The following is a 21,758-nucleotide window of genomic DNA, read 5'->3' on the forward strand; positions in this document are numbered from 1 at the left end:
ATTATTCAATATGATGCCTACGGCCACTTTCTATCATCGTACGGCTCGCCATCGGCAGGGAGTTCACCCTCATACCTTACAGCCTAAATGGTCGCGTACAACGCGGTTTCAGAGATGCTTTCTCCCACGAACACTCAGGTTATGGAATGAGCTCCCTGCCGAGGTTTTCCCGAGAGACTACAGCATGGGGTTCTTCAAAAGGGGGGTAAAGAGGTTTCTTCAGGGTCGGCAACGCGCGCGTAATACCTCTGGTATTGCAGGCGTTCATAGGCTACGGTAACCGCTTACCATCAGGTGGGCCGTATGCTTGTTTGCCACCTCAGTGGTATAAAAAAAAAAAAAAAAAAAAGAATAACAGACTTTTAACATGCCTATTTAAAAACCGAAGATTAACGAATTCACTGTGTTTTTGTCGTTTCCGACAATTTTTAACGATTTTTCACATATTCTTTATTGAACCGGTATACATAGATTTTTTTTTAATGAATGATAATGGAATAGTAACTTCGCCTGCGCTAACGGTATACACTGGTGGGGCACCAGTAAGGGATGATAGGTGACGATGAAAGCAGGTCAGTTAGCCCATTGTGATGAATTGCACTAGAATTAACCACGATGGTTTCCAGGGGGAACTACGTGGAGGTCGACGTAATAGGGTATATTGCTAGCAATGGGGCAGTTAGACCCCATTGCTAACAATCCCTTTTCCCCCTATATATAGATATTGTAACTGAAATATATAGATACTGCTATATATTACCCAATATATAATAGCCTATTATTACCACACAGGTTTGGTATAGAATTTTGTTATGTATTAAATAAATATACAATATAGAATGAAATAGAAATAACTTTTAATAAGTACTCATTTTATCTATCTTCACACCAACGTCCTTACGGTGTAGGCAGCAAGAACTGAATGCCTCTATTTTTATATACAGCTTCATAATTATCCTGTTATATGTAACAATAATTACTATTCTACAAAGCGCTTTATTATCTGTCTTATCTATGTATCTTCACGACAAATTACATATTATAGCATTGTGCAATAATTAACAGCATAATATCAACAGTTTACCACCAATATCTTCTAATATGGACAAAATTTTACAGAAAACAGAAAATGTTCTAATTCTGAACTTATTTCAAATATGATGAAACCAAAAAGTAATCTTTGACGTCCTTCGTGACGCAGTGGTAAGCATGTTGCGTTTCGTAAATGAGTATCTGGGTTTGATTCCTGATTGGGCCGATTTAAGAAATTAACTTTTCTGAATTGGCTTAGATACCCAGACCAGATCGAGCTAAGTCATAAAACTTCTAAGTCACGCCCAGCCTCATAACACAGGCTACACTAGCTTTCGGATCTGGCATAATTGTGTGTTAAGGAATGGGCAGTAAATGTGATTGTGTGTTAAGAACCGGGCAAGAAGTGCGATTATATGTTATGGATTAGGCAATATGTGTGATTATGTGTTACGAATCAGGCAATAAATGTGATTATGTGTTAAGGATGGGGCAGTAAGTGTGATTGTGTGCTGCTTAAAAAAAATTGTAATAAACTCTTAATATATTGAACTACTAAATAAATAAATCATAAAATTTATTTATTTATTTATTTCGAATTAGGCACACCAACAGTACACATATTATACATAAATTAAATAAAAATTTTTGTGTAGTATGCTGATATGCATACCTATAGCAGGCGTACACAACATTAACTACAGATTACATGCATCTATATTACATAGAAAAGAGATAAGTAAATTAGAAAAAAAATGTAAAATATCGCCAACATTCATGATTCTTAACACTTTTAAAGTTGACTGAGAGAGAATGCTTTTAGCACTAAGTCCGCCTTGTACTTGTATTAAATAATAAATAAATAAATGTCAATTAGTAGGTATTGGTGTTAAAATGTCGATATGCTATATCATACCAAATGCTCCATACAAATATGGAATGTAAGCAGATAATACCGATCGCTTTGAGTCTCATGTACCGTGCATGCACACCGGGCCGTAACTGGAGGCTGTGCCGCTAGGTGTCCCACTGACGCTGTCGGTGACCGCAGATCCGCGGCTGCGCGAGGCGGGCGCCGCCCGGGCCGCCGAGCTGCGGGAGTGGCTCTCGCAGCGGTACGAGGACGCCGTCGCAGCCGCCGCCACTAACACCTCCAACATCGGTCAGTATTCGATTTTCTACACTACTTTTTTTTTATTATACTAAAGTGGCAAATAAGCATACGGTCCACCTGATGGTAAGTACTGGTGAAGGGGGAAAAGACGTAAAAGAGGCAATCAACCTCAATTCTAGCAATATCCTCTATAATGTCAAACTCTACGCGTTCTCTGGTCAGTCTACCATGAGGACGTTCAAATATTACGTATTTATCCCCCATTTTGTTTGTGTTTGTGAATGAGTTCGTCTACCTAGGATCTCTTCTGACCAACGAAGGAGGAAGCGAGCGAGAAATCAGAAGAAGGACTCAAATAGCAAAGACCGCAATGAACAAATTAACGTGTATTTGGCAGAACAGAAAGATCTCAAATGTCACCCAAGACAAGATTAGACCGTACTCTGATTTTCTCGATATTTTTGTATGGAGTTGAGTCATGGACAATAAGAGCAATGGAGCTGAAAAAGATTAATGCTCTCGAGATGTGGTGCTAGCGAAGGATGCTGCGAATTCCCTGGACAGCAAAGCTCACGCACATATCTATCCTGACGCAACTCCGCATAAAAGATAGGCTCTCGACAGTCTGCTATCGAAGGATTCTTGGATACTTCGGTCATACAGCTCGACGACAGTCGGACAATCTGGAAAAACTAATGGCTGTAGACAAGATAGAGGGAAAAAGACCACGCGGACGATCGCCTAGTTGATGGTCGGACCAAGTAACCGCCGTTACGGGACTGTCAATTGCAGCTACCCTGCGAGAGGCTGAAGACCGTGCGAAATGGAACAACATCATAAGAGAGGCAACAGACACCTTTCAAGGACACGACCTTTAGTAATGTAGTGTGAATCATCATATCAGTTCTTAACCGTCCACTGCTGAACATAAGCCTCCCTCTTTAGGGGGGTTTTGTCAGTTACCACGCTTGGCAGGCGAATTGGCAATAGCAGTCAGGCTTTAGAGATGTTTTAAGAGGGACGCTGCTGCTTATCCCTCGCCGTAACTTAGTCGTCTCTTACGACACCCACGGGAAAAGAAGGGGTGGCTTATTCTATGCCGGGACCACACGACCATTTTCGTCGAAATGGGAGCATGATATCACCATAATGGTACTAGTCTACAATTACCTGTAGCTATCCCATCCGCGATTAGAATCGTGAGTATATTTATTTTATTGTTACCCATAGTACCCCTCGAGGGTTGCCATTCCTGAGGACTATGGTGTTATGTCTCTATACCCCGTAGTTTCATTTTTTATTATTATTAACCATGTAGGTCCCGGCATAGAATAAACCACCCCTTCCTTTCCCATGAGTGTTGTAAAAGGCGATTAAGAGAACTTAATGATCGAGGATTGGGCACCGACGTCCCTCTTAAAACATCACCAAAGCCTAATTGTGGCTGCCAACCAGTCTACCAGACGTGGCAACTACTGACATATAACCCCCCCCCCCCCCCCCCCCTCCATGGGGGATTTAGCAATGGACAATTAACGGCTGATATGAAAACGAGGAGTATATTTTTTGTCCTAATTTACATGCGACGAGCTGTAACTAATATAAAATGTATTAATCTTTTCAGAATCCTCCCCAAAGATAGTGAACAATTTGCAAAGCAAACCACAACCGGCCCCCAGTCGTTCGTCCAGTGAGGACGCCAGTACATACGGTCAGTTTCATAAATAATTTATTATCTATGGTTAGATGTAGTAAGTATTGTCTGTGGAGGACTAAGATGTTATACATTTGTACTTGAACACAATCTTAGGATACTTAGAATGCCAATCAAGATGCCAGAACACGTAATGGAAAACGGTAACCAGTGGCGTAACTAGGTAACCAAAAGCCCTGATGTAAAAAGTAAACCAGTCCAAGAATACCCCGATAATACGACGAATACCCCGAGGAATACGAAGTTCCCCCGTAAGTTTCAAAGATCTTCGAGACTTGTTGGGAACTTTCCTCTATTTTTTCAAATAAGTTGCCATTATTGAAGTAGCTTTCCTGGAATCTGGTTTATTTATATTTTGAATGTAAAATTTCAGTTTAATTTATAATTTGTAAGTCAGAGTCCAAGGGGCCTCCTGAGCTTGGGACCCCGGGGCACTGCCCCGTCTAGCTCTCAGGTAGCTACGCCACTGCCAGTAACTGGCGTAAATTATTTATTTTTTAGTATAAATATCAAACAAATTACATTAAAAACTCTCTGGGTCTTTATCCGCTTCTGTCCTAGTACAATTTCCTGCATTGTGACTTAATCGAATATAAAATTTAACAGAGAAACGTGTGCACGCACTCCAAGAGGAGGTATTGTCGCTGCAAGCCCGCTACCAGAGGGAGCTGCAGAGGCTCGAGCAGGAGAACAGGGAGCTCAGGCAGCAGAACATGCTGCTGAGGCAGGGCCGGCAGCCTTCCACCAGGAAGATGAAGGTAGTTTTTTCTGTTTTTAAAACAAGTCATGTTGCAAGACTATGAAATATAGGGGTGTGTGCCTTCCAGCCTATAGCCTCAAATTTTTCAAATGTATAGTGAAAAAACACTTAGCGAGTCGACATGATGTGTCTAACGATTGAGATTCGAACATGTATCTTTTCAGTTATATTCATGAAAAATATCTTTTATTATTATTAAAAAAAAGTTTTGCCTGCCGCTGCCACCCTTGGCAGGCGGCCTGGTAACCGCTGTTGGGCTTTAGAAATATTTTAAGAGGGACACTGCTGCCCATCCCTCACCTTCCCTTAATCGCCTCTCACGGCACCCATGGGAAAGGAAGGGGTAGCCCATTCAATGCGCGAAGGCACACGGCTGTACTAACTACCACGTGGTCGGCAGCGGTCGCTGATCGACATGTACTCGGCGGTGCTGGACGAGCTGTCGGGCTGGGACGCGGGCGACACGGACCGGCTGCCGCGCGTGGTGGTGGTGGGCGACCAGTCGGCCGGCAAGACCTCCGTGCTCGAGATGATCGCGCAGGCGCGCATCTTTCCGCGCGGCGCCGGCGAGATGTGCACCAGGTACCCTCATACCCTCACAGCCTGTCACCTGACCAGACCGCTCGATACCTTTGGTAGTTAATAAGCTGGAAAATATTGGCATCAGGGGTGTCGTTCTCTAGAAATCTGTCCGAAAAAGCATACGAGTATGCGACCCTGGCCTCCCGAACCTCTGCAGTGTCCCAGTCCTTTCCGCAACTGCAGTGTCCCCCCCTTTTCTTTCCCAGATAAATCCCTTATTCCTCTCATTTACTATTTTCTTTCCGCATTTCCAACATTCCCTTCCTTTTTTTCTCAATCCTCTCCTCCATACCATAGGTGGCGAAAACCACCAACAAATGCATTCCAAAAAAGGGTTGACGTCAGGCAGGTGGCCGGTCGTAAAACTATAAGCCAAATCTTTTTGTAATATGGATAAAAATATATTATGCTGACTCCAAATAACAATTGGAATAAGGGTAGGAAGATGATGGTTAATGGGATATAAGATATGCAACTGTCCTTATTTAAATCGTACCTTATGATCATTCTAAATGTGTAAAAATTGTTACTCTTACTTGTTCCTACCAACTAGTTACTTATAGAGTTCCTCAGGGTAACATACTAGGTCCAAGTCTATTTTGACTTACACTAATTTTGTTGCCTCAAACTCGAACATGGTAGATTTTTTATGTGTATGATACTGCATTAATGTTTACATCTAGTAACTGGTCTGATGCCTTTCAGTTAGCTCAAAAGAAATGTAACTATTTTTTTGCAGGTGGCTTAATGATAATCTTTGACCCTTAACCTTAATAAAACTAAATTCAAGAAATTTTCCGTACCTAATTCTAGTAAACCAATACCCAAAAAATATAAAATTCAAAGAACTTTTATGCAAAGTCCCTCTCTGACAAAATTAATACCCACTTTCTACCATTTTTCCTTTATATATTCCATTAACTATGTTGTATTAATATAAAATATGTATTTACAGGGCCCCAGTAAAGGTGACGCTGTCAGAAGGCCCCTACCACGTGGCGCAGTTCAGGGACTCCGCGAGAGAGTTCGACCTCAACAAAGAGTCTGATCTTGCTGATCTGCGCAAGTAAGTGTACTTACAACTGTGGTTTAATTTTGGTGTTTTATGATGTTTTAAGAGGGTTGCCGCTGACCATCCCTCCACCATAAGCTCTCTTAGCCGCCTCTTGCTACATTCGCAGGAAAGGAAGGGGTGACCTAACATATTCTCTGCCGGGACCTACACGGCTACTTCGGTGACAGAATGTCAATATTAAATGGCATACAATTAGCTAGCCTCGGTTACACAGCGCGGAAGATCCGTCATTACATCGAGGTAACAGCGTGTCACACTTGCTTTCCACAGAGAGGTGGAGCTGCGCATGCGCAACAGCGTGCGCGGCGGGCGCACGGTGTCGGCGGAGGTGATCTCGATGGCCGTCAAGGGGCCCGGCCTGCACCGCATGGTGCTCGTCGACCTGCCCGGTGTCATCTCCGTGAGTCTTGTCTCCCACTATCATAAACCCCGATTCACACATTTATGAATCCCCTAAACTGAGTCATCCATCACCAACATGCCGACTGTGAACTGTGTGACTGTGACTGTGAAAACAAGTGGCAAACATCCGGCTAGAAGGACCACAATATATGGACCTCTAGGACTTCGTATAATTAGCGATAATAAATTATTATTATTAATATTATCCGTAACAAATTCATTTTTATCTCTAAAAAAAAGTGTTTTAATACATACTTTACTTGCATACACCCACTTTAACTTGCCTACCTTGCTTTGGAATCAAAATTTTTGTTTGTATAAATAAAATAAATTTATATATATATATATATATATATATATATATATATATATATATATATATATATATATATATAATCTTTATATGTTTCAGACCCAAACGGTAGACATGGCGAGCGATACACGTGACGCCATCAAGCAAATGAGCAGGCAGTACATGGAGAATCCAAACGCTATCATTCTATGCATACAGGTACTGCCAACTGATAGGATCTAACTATATCCAGTATATACTGTACTAGTCCTTCGTTATACAAACTACTACTGTGCTTCGAAAAGTAAAACTGATCAGAATTTATTTTGTTTATACGCCTACCTTGTTATAAAATTGAATGACCTTCTTGTCTATCTCACTCTAACGTGCATGTTATTAAGTTTTTTTTTTTCTCTTTTACATTTTATATATATATACGGTTGACTCTATTTAAGTAATTTTTTAATGTTTGTAATAGCCAGATTTCTAAGGTTTTCATGGAGAGAAAATATATTGAAATTTTAACAAAAAAGTCACTTTGGTTTACTAATTTTAAGCAGCTACTATATTTTTTTTATACTACAATGAAGAAGATAAATCAAGCATACAGCCGGTCTGATGGTAAATGGTTACTATATAATATTTAATACTGGAAATGGAGTACAATCCTTAATAATATTATAAATGTAAAAGTAAGTTTGTTTGTTACCTTTTAATTACTTAACTAAAGTAAACTTAAGTTGTTTGCTTGGGTACTTCTGTCCTATTCCTGTTTCAACCGTGAAGCAGTTGTGTTTCCATGGCTGTGTTTCGGCTTGAAGAGTGGGATATGGCAGTGAATTTACAAGGTACAGAGGAATAACACCTGAGTCCTCAATAATGGCAACGCATGGAGGCGACGGTTACCAATTTCCATCAGGTGGACCGTCAGCTTGTTTACCATTCTAAGTTGTATAAAAAAAATGGCTTGGCTAATTTTTATAAAATTTGGTCTACACATATATGAGTATGGGATAAAGAAGGATAGAGGCAACTTCTTATCCCAGTCAGTAAATATATTCCTGTCACGCAGACAAAGTCACAAATAAAAGCTAGTAGTTAATAATGAATGTACTCCAACAGGATGGGTCAGTGGACGCGGAACGCAGCAACGTCACCGACCTGGTGTCCTCGTGCGACCCTCAAGGCAAGAGGACCATCTTCGTGTTGACGAAGGTCGACCTCGCTGAAGAGAACCTCGCTAACCCCAACAGGGTAACTATTCCATCGTCATTACTGACGTTCATTATTTTCAGCTAAACATTACGGGTGTCACGAGGTATAATGGGCGAAACAGTATACTCTGTTATGTCCATGGTACTGCTCATGTCTATAGGCGACGGTTACCACTTTTCATCAGGTGGGCTGTCAGCTTGTTTGCCGTTCTAAGTTGTATGAAAAAACATATATCTGTCATAGATTATATGGTAGTATCCTAACTCACATGTATATGTCAACTCTATCTATCTCCTACACTTTTCATTTATTTATTTTATTTAATACTTTATTGTACATACTAATAATACAGAAAAAATATGACAGACGTAATCAAATGTACAAAGGCAAGCTTGACTCTAAAAGAGTTCTCTTCCAGCAAACTTTTTCGCTCGCATTATGCAAATGATAGGATAGTGTTAACAATTTTGCAGTTTTTACTGTGAAAGAACTCACAATCGTTTATTTTATTCTGCTATTAATCTATGGTATCGAGGTTTTCCCAAGAGGCTACAGCATGGGGTTCTTCAAAAGGGGGGTAAAGAGGTTTCTTCAGGTTTAGCAACGCGCGCGTTATACCTCTGGTATTGCAGGTGTTCATAGGCTACGGTAACCGCTTACCATCAGGTGGGCCGTATGCTTGTTTGCCACCTCAGTGGTATAAAAAAAAAATGGTAATCCACAGCTGAACAAAGGCCCCCCCTACCCCCATCTTCTTTCAAGTCTTGTGATACGCCACCTCAAACCAATCAATTTTAAACACGTGTATTTCAATCGTTTATATATAGTTATATACTTTTTTTTTATACAACTTAGAATGGCAAACAAGCTGACGGTCCACCTGATGGAAAGTGGTAACCGTCACCTATAGACATGAGCAGTACCATGGACATAACAGAGTATACTGTTTCGCCCATGATACCCCCATGTGTTGCCATTCCCGAGGACTCAGGTGTTATTCCTCTGTACCCAGTAAATTCACGCCATATCCCACCCTTCAAACCGAAACACAGCCATGCAAACACAACTGCTTCACGGTTGAAACACGAATGGGACAGAGGTGCCCAAGCAATCGACTTTTGTACAAAGTCTCCCTCTGGTAATTATATACATCCTGTCCATTCTACTATTTTTACTCGTTACTCAACTAGAGTGAAGACTAGGCTGAAAAAAGTATAGTTCTGTTTTTCCTTACCCTTTGCTTACCCTGTAGGTGAAGGTAAAAAAGCTTACTCTAAAAAGCTCTACATTTATTGAGCTATTTATAAAAGTATAAATACAGTTAATATTAATGAGAAGTGATATAAAAGGCGGCCTTATCGCTAAGCAATCTCTTCCAGAAAACCTTTAGGTGGAGTACATTGGGAAAAAAGGCAAAAGGTAGGTTATTGATGGGTGAAAATGGTATGGTAATCCCGCCTGCGCTAACGGGATACCCTGACGGAGCACCAGTGAAGGGTGATAGATGAGAATGAAAACAGGCCAGTTAGCCCATCATGATGTATTCATAAGGAATTAACCATGATAGTTTCCAGGGGGAACCGCGAGGAGGTCGACCTGGTTGGGTATATTGCTAGCAATGGGATTCTCAGTCTGTAAAAGGTAGGTTAACTAGGCTTACTGTATAACTAGTAAGTTAAATTCAACCCACATAATTTTATTGTGACAGATACGTCGAATCCTCGAAGGCAAACTGTTCCCGATGAAGGCTTTGGGTTACTACGCGGTAGTGACGGGCCGCAGCAGGAAAGACGACTCCATACAGAGCATACGAGAGTACGAGGAGAGATTCTTCCGTTCTTCCAAGCTGTTCAAGTAAGTAATCATACTGTGTGTGGTGTAGATCAAACTAGATCGAACCAGATCAATCTAGCTTGAAACTTTTATTAATTGATTTTATAACTGATATTTTTTTATGAAACTTAGAATGGCACACAAGTTGGCAAGTCACCTGATGGAAAGTGGTAACCGTCGCCTATAGACATGAGTAGTACCATGGACAACAGAATATACTGTTTCGCCCATGATACTTCCCATGCGTTGCCATTCCTGAGGACTCAGGTGTTATTCCACTGTACCCTGTAAATTCACTACTATATCCCACCTATTTTATAACCTATTTTAATATTATATATATTATTATCATTATATATTATAACTATTATTTCTAAATACCTGAACAAATTTGGATACATAGAATCTTTAAATTTTTGTAACGTCTCAAGTGACACTCGCTGAAGATATTTTTTTTTTAATATTTTGTATAATAAGAGTATATTTATTTTTTTATTTGTGGAACAACATGTATTTGCAATACGTTTTACGCTGTCACGTTGTATAATTTATGGTTTATGAGAGATGGCATGTCCACCTTCAGGTAAATTATTTCATCAACCAACTTAAAAAAGAAGGAGGCATTTTGAAGGTTGTATTTTTTTACTACATAATTCCATCATCTGAAAGGGTATGCTTTCAGATCCATGTTAATTGTAAAACTAACTGGTTTTTTCACGATTAAAATATTTTTGTGTTGTTTTTTGGTGGGCAGGGACGGGCTGGTGACGCCGTCGCAGGTGACGACCCGCAACCTGTCGCTGGCGGTAGCGGACTGCTTCTGGCGCATGGTGCGCGCGTCCGTCGAGCAGCAGGCCGACGCCTTCAAGGCCATGCGCTTCAACCTCGAGACCGAGTGGAAGAACACCTTCCCCAGGTCACTGCGCCGCCTGCATTCACGTCCCACCTGCGATCTTAACTCCTTGTTGAGTTTTTACAAAAAAAACTACCCCTCATGCGTTGCCATTCCTGAGGACTCAGGTGTTATTCCTTTGTACTCTGTAAGTTCACTGTCATATCCCACCCTTCAAACCGAAACACAACTATGCAAATACAACTGCTTCACGGTAGAAACACGAATGGGACAGAGGTGTCCAAGCTAACGACTTTATGATATTTTAGACAATGCACACGGGAATCGGGGATTCTGGAGAAAAATCTCTCTCATCAATTAATTTTATCACTTACAACCAAATAACCTTGTTTATAATCGCGTAGATGATTACTACGCTATAAGGAGAAAGAGGACTGCATCATTGCTACACAGGGTTAGGACAAGCACCGACAGCCTTCTAAAAGTAATAGGCGAGAAATATAACTCGCCTGTAATTGGGCGTTTCATTCAGATGCTGTTCTAGTCGGCTGGCTCACATCTGAGTAAACTGCTTTAATTAATTTGCTTTTCTTTTTTACTAACACAGTTTGTAAGAAAACTGTTACTAACAAAATGGACCAAACTGTAGTCTGAGTAATAAAGTATATTATATTCATTTGTAGCAAATAATTTAATTGGTAATATTGCTACAGACAGCGCGAACTAGACCGCGACGAATTATTCGAACGAGCAAGAGCCGAGCTACTGGATCAATCGGCCGAGCTGTCGGCGCTGCCGCCGGCCGCGTGGCAGCAGCGGTTGCAGCAAGCCCTGTGGTCTGCTGCAGCGGCCAAGGTCTTCGAAGGAGTCTACCTGCCGGCTGCGGCTGCTGCGCACGACGACGTCGGTCAGTATAGATTGTTCTATATCTTTACTCTATATATATGTATATATTGTTTCTGCCTACCCTAATGGGAGACAAGCGTGACATATATATATATATATATATATATATATATATATATATATATATATATATATATATATATATATATATAATAAAAAAATCATTATCATCACATCAGCCTTTAAATGTCCACTGCTGAATACAAGCCATCCCCTCGGGGTGTTTTGCCAGTAATTGCCACGCTTGGCAGGTGGATTGGCAACCGCAATCAAGCTTTAGAGATGTTTGAAGAGGGACACTGCTGCCCATCCCTCGCCCTCCCTCAGTCGCCACTTACGACACCCACGGGAAAGGAAGGAAGGCCTATTCTATGCCAGGACCACACGGCCAAGAAATAATTACCTATAATCTCTCCTGATATCCTGTCACACCATCCTAACCTAACGTTTATCCTATCTCCTATCTAGCCCGCGCCGTCCCTCGCAAGATCAAGTACCAGCATGCATCTAACGGTACCACGATATGGTTGGACTCCTTCGACATTGACTTTAGTGAGACATCCTTTATACTAAATACTATAAAAGATTAGTAATGTAAAAAAAACGGATCAGTGTTACATGTATGTAATTTAGAATAAATTAGGTAAATATCTGTGGTGGGTAGGTCTGGATCTATCTGGTTAAAAATATATGTCTTCTATGACAAATAATATTGCTTCATCGTCATCTCAGCCATTACCCGTCCACTGCTGGACATAGGCCTCCCCCATAGACTACCATAAAGAACGGTCCTGAGTCATCTGCGTCCACTGACTCCCTGCAATGCATTTCAGGTCGTCACTCCATCTATTGGTGGGTCGTATAAGTAATAGTACTGCTTACGCAATATTATTTATTTATTTATTATATACTTTAACATGTCATATTCTCTTTTTTTCATGGACAGGATCTCATAGTCTATGATCTATGTTTCTTATAGTCTATGTTCTTATATAAAATGTAACCAGGATTGTCTATGATTCAAGCTCTCTTCCATTCACGCATGATAAAGGAAACGTGTCACTGCAATTTTGTTTCAAGTATTCAGTAAATTATAAAGACAAAATGCACTTTGATATTTTAATATTTATCTATATACAGGTGAATTAAAAAGCACCTTTTTAAGGCAGTGTTCTACCTGCCTTTATCGTCATCATATCGGCCATCGGGCCATCAACTGTCCATAGCTGAACGTAGGCCTCCTCCTTGGGAGTTTATCAGTAATCGCCACGCTTGGCAGGCAGATTGGCAATCGCAGTTTGTTTTTAAATCAACAACTGGTTTTGTCACAATTGAAGTCTTTTTTTTTGTGGTGCATAATCTTTAATTATTAAATGCATATTTGCACGCTAAAAAATTATTAGCGTCATTTTAAAGGACTACTCTATCAGTAAAACTGGACTATTTTCCCCAAAGAAACTTGGATTGGAAATGGATTTTGATTCTCAGTTACTAACGTGACGCGTGCAGCTGTTTAGGAGTACAGTGTTAGTATGGGATTTTTTTTTTCTTATTTTTTTATAATATAAGGGGTACCCGAGCATACGGCTCACCTGATGGTAAGTCACTACCGCCGCCCATAAGCACTCGCAACGCCAGAGACATTGTAGGTGTGCTGCTGGTCTTTTAAAAAGGAATATGCTCTTGAAAGTTACGATGTCGTATCAGTTTGGAAATACTGTTGCTGGCAGATTATTTGAAAGCGTAGTTGTGGTTCGTAATTTGTTTAGTTCCTGAAATTTCTCTCGTTCTATTTACTAGAATTTCACGTACGACCAAGGGTTTCGATTTAATCTATATATCTCTGTGATATGTGCAGACAAATTCAACACGTCAGTGGACATAAAGCTCCGCGAGTGGGCGGAGGGCGAGCTGCCGCTGCTGTCGATCGTGGCCGGCAGGGAAGCCCTGAAGGAGGAGTTCACGGAGCTGATGGCCCGCGGCGCGGACTCGGACCCGGTGTACGAGCCCGTCAAGCGCGAGGCCGTCGACGAGGCGCTGCGCAGGCATCACTGGGAGGAGCGCGCGCAGGACGTTCGTTTACGTATTTGTTTTTATACTACTTGCTACCTACGACTTGGCATACGTCTCGTAATCTGTCTTCTCCAAATCAAAAAGTAATTTTATGGCGCCAAGGATAACATATTTCCATTTAAAAACCAATTGCTATTGCTAATTCGCTGCGTCACACTACGTCACTGCCCCACTACCGCTGCCGCATGGCATGTCGTGCGTCACACTACGCTACTGCCATAGTAGCTTCTACCCACGACTTAGATCATGTAACCTATATATGTTTACTAACAGGGATAAAAAACAGCCTAAACTCCTTTCCATTCCTATCATATCTTTATACTACATTTCATTGTGATTGGTTAAAACTTTAAAATGTTAAAAGATAATAAATAAATTTAAAAAAACTCATTTAAATATAATATTAGTAAAGATGTTAAAGTGAATTTATTTGTCTTACACAAAACACAATGAAATGTAGTATAAAGATATGACGGGAATGGAAAGGGGTTTAAGCTATTTTTTATCCCTGTCAGTAAATTTATATAGGTTACATGATCTAAGTCGTGGGTAGAAACTACTATGGCAGTGGTGTAGTGTGACGCGGCGACATGGTATGGCGCAGCGGTAGTGTCGCGGTGACGTAGTGTATCGCGGCGAATTAGTAATCACAGTTTGTTTTTAAATTAAAATAACTGATTTTGTTACAATTGAATAAGTTTTTTTTTTCTTTTTTGTGGAACGTAATCTTTAATTGTTTAATATATATTTGGCTAAAATATATATTGGCGTCATTTTAAAGGTAACAATAAAACTGAATATTTTCAACAAAGCAACGTGGATTGATGTTTATGTCGCGGTGACATAGTGTGACGCGGCGACATGTCACGCCGTAGCGGTAGTGTCGCAGTGACGTAGTGTGACGCAGCGATGTAAGACGCCAGAGATGTAACAGTGTGGACGTGCAGGTGCTGCGCGTGCTGCAGCTGAACGCGCTGCAGGACGGCTGCGTGGGCTCGCGCGCCGACTGGGACGACGCCGTCGCACTCATGGACACCGCGCTGCGGGAACGACTTGCACAGACCGACCACCAGCTCAAGGAGCTCACAGGTCGGTGGGGAACTGCCATTAATCATAACTATTGTAATCCCACTAACGCTACCAGTATGCTCTGGCCAGGCTTTAGTGAGAGACGATAGGTGGGAATGAAAACATGTCAGTTGGCCCATGGTAATGTTTTCCATAAGAATACAAACAGTATACTCTGTTATGTCCATGGTGCTACTCATGTCTATAGTCAGTAAGTAAACACAACTGCTGCACGGTAGAAACACGAATGCGACAGAGGTACACAAGCAATCGACTTTTGTATTAAGTCTCCCTCTGGTGAGTTTTCTTGTCTTGTCTTTTGTTGTAATGAAATTGTAATAATTATATATTACTTACAGAATTATAACTTAATAGGTATACGCTAGTAAAAATTGTTCGTTTTTAAATGAATGAAGCCGTCACTACTAAGTTAAGAGTGGTAACATAATTTTTAAAGGTGATATTAGCTTGTCAGTTTACTGCATCGAATCGAAAAGTCCGACCATAGACAATTAATTAAAATTTCAAGTTATTATTCGCGTCCACTTTAACTGAAAACACCACATTCCAGGACCGGGCTTCAAGGAGCGCTGGCTGTACTGGCGGTCTAGCACGGAGGAACAGAACCGCCGGGGGGAGGTCCGCTCCGAGCTTGAGCGTCTCGGGTGCACGCGGCCGACACTCACGTACGACGAGGTGGTCGCCGTGCGCGACAACCTGCGCCGGAAGGGCATCGAGGTCGACAACGACTACATCAGGGAGCTCTGGAAGCCTGTCTACTTGAAGTAGGTCTTCGTCATACCCGGGAACGGAATGTTACTTGTAAAGACTTTTTTTAATACAATTGAAGCTCCCAAAGCAAGCTCGCGGTGCAGCGTACGATGCATAAACGCTCGAGGAGTTAATGAAATAATAAACAAATACTGCGGACCTACTGTTAATGATATATATTTTATATTCCAGACATTTCCTGCAGAAAGCGCAGACGAGGGCTCGCGATTGCAAAAAGAGCTTCTACCTGTACAGTCAACAGAATGGAAATGGAGTGAGTCATACATACATACATACATATCTGTCACGCCTGTCTCCCATTACGGTAGGCAGAAACAATGGAACGCCAAATGCTTCGATTCAAACAAACCTCTTTCGCTTCTTCCACATTCATCAATCTTTTCATACACGCTCGCCGGTCACGGGTACTTTTGGAGCGAGTCAATATTTATCTATCATCACACCTGCTTATATTCAGGGCGTAACAATAGGGTGGCAGGGCTGGCAAAATGCCACGGGCCCCCGATCCAAAAGGGCCCCAGCTCAAGAGGCCACGAACTCAGAATTTTTTTTTACATTGTACCTGAGTATTTTATTTTACTTGAAAGTATTTTTTTTTTCTGATAGGGCCCCATCAAAAAAATTTGCCAGAGGCAACATACAATGGTATAGTTACGCCACTGATTCAGGGATATTTATATGTAATATTAAAAAAAACTTTTTACAATTGTATAATATATTCCTTTGGCTGATATTGTTAAGATGACTCGATGCGGTTTGTGGAGGCGGTACTTGTAAATAACGAGAATAATTCAAGATATAAAATGTAAACTTGTATATTGAATAGACTGGCTAGCACAGAGGCTGTATCGCGAGTGTGTATAAGATAAAACATTCAAGTTACGTTGATTACCAGAGGGAGACTTTGTACAAAAGTCGATTCGAGTCGACCTCTGTCCCATTCGTGTTTCAACCGCGAAGCAGTTGTGTTTGCATGGCTGTGTTTCGGTTTGAAGGGTGGGATATGGCGTGAATTTACAGGGTACAGAGGAATAACACCCGAGTCCTCAGGAATGGCAACGCATGGGGGGTATTATGGGCGAAACAGTATACTCTGTTATGTGCATGGTACTGCTCATGTCTATAGGCGACGGTTACCACTTTCCGTCAGGTGGGCCGTCAGCTTGTTTGCCATTCTAAGTTGTATAAAAAAAAAAAGATTAATTTGGGTCACTTACAAATTAGAGGGAACGGTGCAAAGTTCGCTTTGGAATTATGAATAATCATTGTGCAATATTACATTTGTAGGCACAGTCCCTTAATTTATATAGATAGAGTGTCGTCATAGAAATGCTTTTAGAAAAACGGCGCAACTTTTCGTACCACTTTGCGCGATAAACAGTTATGAGTGATTCCTTTGTACTTTCTATATTTATTTTGTCTTATAATTTCTGCATTTTTTTTATGCGTCAACACACATTTTATTTATTTAATATTGTGCCAAGATATTTTTTTTATGCGTAAGTATACTGATAAAAAACTAGTTAGCTAACTTGACAATTAGCTGACAAAAAGTTGACCCGTTTTTGAGGCTCGATACTCTATGTATATAATTTAAATATACTTCATAATGCAAGCATAGCAACTACTTGCAATACCCCACAAGGGGAGGCCTATGTTCGGCAGTGGACAGTTAAAGGCTGATATGATGATAAGTAAGTGGTGCCGGCTGTCCCCAGAAGGAGTGCTGCGAGGTGGTGATGTTCTGGCGCGTGCAGCAGACGCTGCGTACGACGGCGGCGGCGCTGCGCCAGCAGATCGGCAACAGGGAGGCCGCCCGCCTCGACCGCGACCTGCGGGAGGTGCTCGACGAGGTACGGCCGAAACCGTCGCCACACATAGATTTTTTTTATACAACTTAAAATAGCAAGCAAGCTGACGGCCCGCCTTATGGAAAGTGGTGACCGTCGCCTATAGACATGAGCAGTATCATGGACATAACAGAGTATACTGTTTCGCCCATGATACTCCCCATGCGTTGCCATTCCTGAGGACTCAGGTGTTATTCCTCTGTACCCTGTAAATTCACTGCCATATCCCACCCTTCAAACCGAAACCGATAGATAGATGCTCTTTATTGCTTCCTCTATAAAATTACAATAGTAAACTTATTATAGATACAAACAATTACAAGAAATGATCACAGTGAGAAAACTATAGGCGACCTTATCGCTAAGAGCGATCTCTTCCAGGCAACCTTTGGATGGAAAAAACCAATTTAAACAGTGCTCTTTTTTAATGAGTGAAAATGAAAGTGACCCAGTCTGAGTTGAAGGTGTGTACTGACTGGGCACTAGTGAGGGGTGATAGGTGAAGATGGAAGTAGATCAATTGGTACATCATAGCGAATTCAACAATAATTGCCCACGACGGTTTCCAGGGGACCTGTTAGGGTATATTGTTAGCAATGGTGCAGTTAGAATCCTTTACTAACATTTATTTATTTATTTACACTTTATTGCACCAAGTAAAAAGAGAAATAACAAATACAGTAAATATTAATGAGAAGTGATACAAAAAGCGGTCTTATCGCTAAGCAATCTCTTCCACACAACCTTTGGGTAGAGGACATTGAGAAAAAGACAAAGAGTAGGTGGCGCACTATTATATAAATATTATCATATACAAACATATATAGATACATACATACATATATACACATACATATATAATATATACACAATTAAATATATACATAACATACACATACTTAACAGCACACATACAACAGAAAAAAAAATTACGAAGGAAAACGAAGAGAGAACACAGGAAAATAGTACTAAAGTGAGAGGTAGTAGGATTTAACAGAGGTTTTGAAACTAGTAAGAGTTTGAGCGTACCGAATAGAGGCAGGTAGTGAGTTCCATAGGCGAACTGCCTGAACAGTAAAGGATTTAGAATAAAAGGAAGAAGAATGAGTGGGAAATTTAAGTCGGAGGTTATTGACACTGCGTAAAGTATGATCATTAGCCTCACTGAGAAACAAGAATCGATCTTTTAGATAACATTCCCTTTCTCCCCAACAATCGTAGTTTATTCCACATATGTTCATCACAATGGATTAATTTTTCTTCACTCATCATTCACTGGTACCCTGTCAGTGTATACCTATAACACAAAAGGGACTTTCATTCCATTTTCATCAACAGTGGATTGTAATGGAATGGTAACCACATGGAAATTGTTGCATGCTGGAAAACCAGTGTGAGAAGGCTGGTCAGTTGGCCCATCATGACAAATTCACCAGAACTGTTGTGAAAATACAGCTCTTATTTTTTTTTTAACAAATATTCATATTTTTTTTTTTTGCAATCAATATAGTTAATATTAAGCAATTGGCCAATTAGTAAATGTTGTTTTCTTTTCAAGATGGCGTCTGATCCAGAGATCAAGAAGAAATTATTATCAGGAAGACGAGTGGAGCTCGCCGAGGAATTAAGTGAGTGTTCAAAACAATATTCTATTAATAACAAATTGCGTAATGCTATATAATCAATAAAAATAATAAATATATATTTCAATTCATTATTAAATTATAATAAAAAAAATTCACCATAAGTAAATAGACTAGTTTTCTTTTTATAACTTTTTTTTTATTTAATAAATATTTTAAACATGCAACACTTCTATAAGGGTGTCTCATCTATGTGTACCGTCAAGCAGCTTGCTTGAGTATCGTATTTCGATTTGGAAGTGCATGGTGTTAATCCAGTTTACTGTTGCCTATGGTACTGCCTATGATGGTAAACCACCGTGGGGTGCAATGGCTGTGGCAAGCAGAAACGACTCATATAATAAATAATAATGTACTAATTTTTAAAAAAAATTATAACACTTTTTTTTTTAACAATTTTCTTTTTTCTCTTTATTCCTTCTTTTGCTTTTTAATTGTACTTTTTGCTTCAGTCGTAGGTATTTTTCTGCCTTATTTTATTTTATATGCTGTTCTAATTTATTGTCACTAGAAATTTATGTATGTTACAGACATACGTACATAAAATATGTTGTAATAAATTAATATTTTAGTACATATTTTAGTAGTAAATGTATCGCGTACTTAATTTTCTACCTGCCTCGTGGTTGACTGGTAGAGAACGCCATTAGGTGTTAAGTCCGCCATACTAGTTTTATATAATTGTGCATTGAAGATCTTTTTTTTTTTTATTGTTATAGAACGAGTGCGACAAGTCCAAGAGAGGCTGGAGGAATTTATAGAAGCATTGAACAAAGAGAAATAGTCATATTGTACATTGTAGTTTAAAAAGAGCGAATGTAATTCCGGTCCAGAGGTATATTTATTCATTTATTTATTTACAAAACATTCAGTTTTTTTTTCTTTTTTCATAATGAAGTTATATTTTCACGATGCGCTTTTTTAAAATTTGGATTATTTTTTTATTCTAATTAGTATTTAGAGAGCTTTTTCTTACAACTGTATAGATAAATAAATGTAAAATAAAAATGGTAATTGTTACTTTTGATTAAAAATATTTCACAAAATTAATATTAGGACATTTCCTAGACAAATATAATAAAAAAACGCTACAATCGTATATGTCATGAAATAGACGTGTAGAGAGAATGACTTCAAAAATAGAAAATGTATGAAGGGTACAAGAGAACTGTAACGTATGGAGCAACACTAACAACTGTCCAGCTGTAAAGAATAGGTCCAAATCCCTCCAGAATGACGCTAGAGTAGCAAAACAATATGAAAAGAGTTTACCAGTTATTAATGCAGTGTATCCCACTAAATTAAAAAAAAATATTGACTACTTAATGCATAATATAAAATTTAACAGAGATATTTATCACAATATTAATCGTATATCATAGCATTGTTTTCTGTCTTAGGTTTTTTTTGAAGTTTTGTTTTCCTTGTTTACTTCCTTTAAAATTTACCCACGTGATACTATGGCGCCATCTTAATGTAACGTTTTTTAACGGTCATTTTTTCGTATACAGAGATTGTGCTTCTTACTTCTGCTATAATAAAAAAAAAAATCCCGCCATTTTTGACACATGAAATTTTCTTCTAACACAAAGGTATACAAATAAAAGGTTATGTTATAAATGTTTGCTGTCGTGTTTTTATGATTTCTTAGTATGATAATTATGTACTTTATTCACGTATTATGAATGAATTTGAATAAATATATCTCACGAACGGAACCCTTTATATATGTAACTATACAAAATACATGCTATGTATAGATAGGCTATGGTACGGTGCCACGACAGTCATACCGAATATGGCTGCATTTTTTAAGTTAAGCATTTGAACTGTAACGAGATGTAATGAACAATTATATTGATATTTTACTTTTTATTATGTATTTTACTAATTTTATAAATGTGAAAGTATGTAAAGACATTCGGATGTTTGTTACTTAAATCACACGCAATGAAATTTGGTACAGAGTTTAAATTTTTATTAAAATTTAGATCTTATATGCACAACCAAACCCGCGTGTTACGGTTAGTTTATCAAATATTCTAAGCATTGTATGAGATTTTATAGTATGCAATTTATGATTGAAAGTTGCTGTAAATAATGTAAAGGGTAGTAAGTTGATGCTAGTGAGCCGGTTTTTAAAATTATTTCCATTATGGCATATATCGTTGACAATTTTCATGTATTTATATAATTAATAATTAAATAGGTTTCTTCAGGGTCGGCAACGCGCGCGTAATACTTCTGGTATTGCAGGCGTTCATAGGCTACGGTAACCGCTTACCATCAGGCGGGCCGTATGCTTGCTTGCCGCCTCAGTGGTATAAAAAAAATTAATCATATAAAATACATTTCTAATATGGCACAATGTAAAAGAAAAGTTGTTTATAAAGAAATATATTTAGCTTATTATATTATATTGAGTAAATAAATAGTTGATTGCAATTCAGTTTGAATGTCGATTTCGAATCGTCTGTCCCATTCGTGTTTCAACCGTAAAGCAGTTGTGTTTGCATGGCTGTGTTTCGGTTTGAAGGGTGGGATATGGCGTGAA

The 21,758-nt window shown here is 39.5% G+C and overlaps 1 protein-coding gene across 3 annotated transcripts in view; it reads left to right on the forward strand.

Moving 5' to 3' along the window:
- LOC113513710 (dynamin-like 120 kDa protein, mitochondrial) overlaps positions 1–21,505 on the forward strand; it is a 28,132-nt gene extending 6,627 nt beyond the window's left edge. Inside the window, exons 4-21 of one of the 3 annotated variants that reach the window (XM_052891959.1) lie at positions 2,054–2,194; positions 3,771–3,857; positions 4,467–4,618; positions 5,021–5,202; positions 6,158–6,268; positions 6,548–6,677; positions 7,092–7,190; positions 8,094–8,225; positions 9,895–10,040; positions 10,774–10,935; positions 11,586–11,779; positions 13,637–13,851; positions 14,799–14,940; positions 15,491–15,704; positions 15,883–15,964; positions 17,433–17,564; positions 19,120–19,189; positions 19,924–21,505. In XM_052891959.1, the coding sequence (XP_052747919.1) occupies positions 2,054–2,194; positions 3,771–3,857; positions 4,467–4,618; positions 5,021–5,202; positions 6,158–6,268; positions 6,548–6,677; positions 7,092–7,190; positions 8,094–8,225; positions 9,895–10,040; positions 10,774–10,935; positions 11,586–11,779; positions 13,637–13,851; positions 14,799–14,940; positions 15,491–15,704; positions 15,883–15,964; positions 17,433–17,564; positions 19,120–19,189; positions 19,924–19,988 (2,456 nt within the window). In that variant the 3' untranslated portion in view covers positions 19,989–21,505. Of the gene's footprint in view, positions 1–2,053; positions 2,195–3,770; positions 3,858–4,466; positions 4,619–5,020; positions 5,203–6,157; positions 6,269–6,547; positions 6,678–7,091; positions 7,191–8,093; positions 8,226–9,894; positions 10,041–10,773; positions 10,936–11,585; positions 11,780–13,636; positions 13,852–14,798; positions 14,941–15,490; positions 15,705–15,882; positions 15,965–17,429; positions 17,565–19,119; positions 19,190–19,923 lie in introns of all 3 variants that reach the window. The other 2 variants (XM_052891958.1, XM_052891960.1) reach the window with 2 other exon arrangements.
- The last annotated feature ends 253 nt before the right edge of the window (positions 21,506–21,758 follow it).

Source organism: Galleria mellonella, unplaced genomic scaffold (assembly GCF_026898425.1).
Source record: "Galleria mellonella isolate WM207_F2 unplaced genomic scaffold, CSIRO_AGI_GalMel_v1 utg146, whole genome shotgun sequence".
Taxonomy (NCBI): domain Eukaryota; kingdom Metazoa; phylum Arthropoda; class Insecta; order Lepidoptera; family Pyralidae; genus Galleria; species Galleria mellonella.